The 2,500-nt window shown below is 39.3% G+C and overlaps 1 protein-coding gene across 1 annotated transcript in view; it reads right to left on the bottom strand.

Moving 5' to 3' along the window:
• Positions 1-2,500, bottom strand: part of LOC144959404 (uncharacterized) — a gene marked incomplete in the record, with an annotated part of 66,370 nt that overhangs the window by 2,232 nt on the left and 61,638 nt on the right. The window contains 1 exon segment of the mRNA XM_078891981.1: positions 1,696-1,914. Coding sequence (XP_078748107.1) covers positions 1,696-1,914 — 219 coding nt within the window.

The raw sequence follows: 2,500 nt of genomic DNA, 5'->3' as shown, positions 1-2,500 counted from the left end.
TTTTGTTGTTGTGTTGTTTATTATTTTGCTTACGAAGGTTTATGCCCGAAACTTTCATCGTGTTGCTTTGTGTAAATTGGAAGACTTTTTATTTTTATATTTTTTTCAGTGTTTTTACAATCCCTTAGATGACAGAGAGGACCTTTATTAGTCTCAATCTTTAAAAAATGCTCACCAAAAATAATATAAAAAGGAAAAAATAGATAAATAAACATAGAGATAAATAAATGAATGAATAAATATATAAAAAGATAAATCAATATGAACAATAAATAACACATAAACAAACAAACTTAAAATCCGAGCTTTTGTATAGAGCTATATTCGTTAATTGAACTCAAAGCGCTTTAAACGGGGCTCCAAGTCAACAGCAACTCTTAACATAATATTATAGATCGAGACATGAATGACATTTGAGGTGCAATCACAATTTTGTTTCACATCGAAACAACGCTGTTGCCGGCTAGGTACTCATTTTAAACCTGAGTGCGATGAGAGAATGAATGTGAGAAATGAGGCTTTTCAAAGGGCTCAAAGTTGCGCCGCCTCGAGAGGAACTTGAACTATTTTATAACAGTTTTGTGTGTTGGTCCGTTATACTTCCGGATGGCAATGTTATGAGCTTCTTAGCCAAACGCACACTGTCTATAATTTGTTGTGTAATCGATACACATTTGAATAAAATATTTAAATAACATTAGCCTTTTATATAGTACAATGTCTACACAGCGTGCTCAAAGCACTATTTTTAAACATTTTTTAAATTGAGCTTTTATATAGCGTGTGCCAAGCGCTTTACAAGGAGTCCCTGACCAATAGCAACACGTAACATATAGAACGGGACATGACGCCTGTTAGGCGATATTAAATTTTTTCGGCTGTTAACAGCCAGATTCTCATTTCACACCTAATAACGGTGAGAGAATGTGAATAAAGAGCCTTCTCCGAGGACTCAACTATGCGCCGAACGAGGCTCGAACCCAGAACCTTCCGGTCCGAAAGCGAATGTCATACCACAAGACCACATAGCCGCACAACTAGGTGACATACCGGTCCGAGAACACAAAGCAGCATTCTGGGTGGAGTGGTCTTTTGACCTCCTATAGTGAGCAGGAAGTCACTTGCTGTGTCTTCTATCTATCCCCTATTTCTGTTTTCTGATTTGCTTTCTGTCATTGTCTTGGAATGAGATTACATCTGCTGTTCCGTAATTGAATGAATTCTCCTTTGGCTTACTTTTTCTTTTAAAAAAACATGATTAGGGGCCTACGCCCTTCCGCCACGTCATTATAAGACATCGTTGCCTAGGCATTCCACGACGGAATATAGATAATTCATCAAACAAGATATTTGATGTCAACAGGAATCGCCCATGTTGTACAAGTGAGCAAACTTGGGGTGAATAATCTTGCCCAAGGAAAAAAAACAAAAGTGCCTGATGTGGGGTTCTAACCCGGAACCACCTTCCGGATCACAGTGCAATGCCTTAACCACTCGGCAACTTCTTACTTTTTCCTGGGTGCTTTAAATGTAATTCCAAAATTTTTTGACTATCCCATTTTCTTCTTCTTTTTTTTTCTTTTCTTCCTTTTTTTATTTTTACTGGTACTGATATGATCTATTTGTTTTGCAAGCGCCAGAAAAAGAATTCCCCCCCCCCCCCACAAAATCAAAACAAAACAAAACAGCCCTTACTTTTATTCCTCCTCGGCGTCATGTGTGGTATAGGGGGTAGAGGCATGTTTTGGTGGGCGGCAAAACTGTACTGACCCCTGGACGCAAGAGTCCTCGCGGACCCCTTTGACTTGATACTTGATGAGTTGTCGGTCCACTCCATGTGGTGGTGGGGATGGTCGGGCGCCAGGCAATAGGCTGGAGGTCTGTACATGTCTTCTTCTCTCCTCTGACATCGACCTAAAAAACAAAATATTAAAAAAAAATAACTTTTATATAGCGCAATATATACTAAATGTGCTCAAATCACTTTACAGGGGGTCCGTGGTCAACAGCAACATTTAACATGTAGGACGGGACATGACGCCTGATAGGCGATATTACAATTTTTCGGACAAAGACAACGCTGTTAACGGCCAGGTACTCATTTTACACCTGAGTACGGTGAGACAATGTGAGTAAAGAGCCTTTTCAAGGGCTCAACTATGCGCCGAGCGAGGCTCGAACCTTCCGAACCGATAGCGAGTGTCATACCACAAGACTACATAGCCGCACATCAGAATTATTAGACCAGGTTGTATAATTTGTTGTGTAATCGATACACGTTTGATTAAAATATTTAAATAACTTTAGCCTTTTATATAGATAGTATGCGCTTGGCTAAGAAACTCACAACATTGCCATTCGGAAGTATAACGGATCAACACACAAAACTGTGTGTATCCATGAACGTTTATTGTCGGGTAAATACCGTTCAGTGAGCATTACTCATAAACGCGGATGGCAAAAAAAACAATAACAAAGACATGAGTGACGTCATCTTCGA

This window comes from Berghia stephanieae, chromosome 14, assembly GCF_034508935.2.
Source record: "Berghia stephanieae isolate SIO BIC M18660-M18661 chromosome 14, UCSD_Bste_1.3, whole genome shotgun sequence".
NCBI lineage: Eukaryota > Metazoa > Mollusca > Gastropoda > Nudibranchia > Aeolidiidae > Berghia > Berghia stephanieae.
This window is presented reverse-complemented; position numbering and strand designations above follow the sequence as displayed.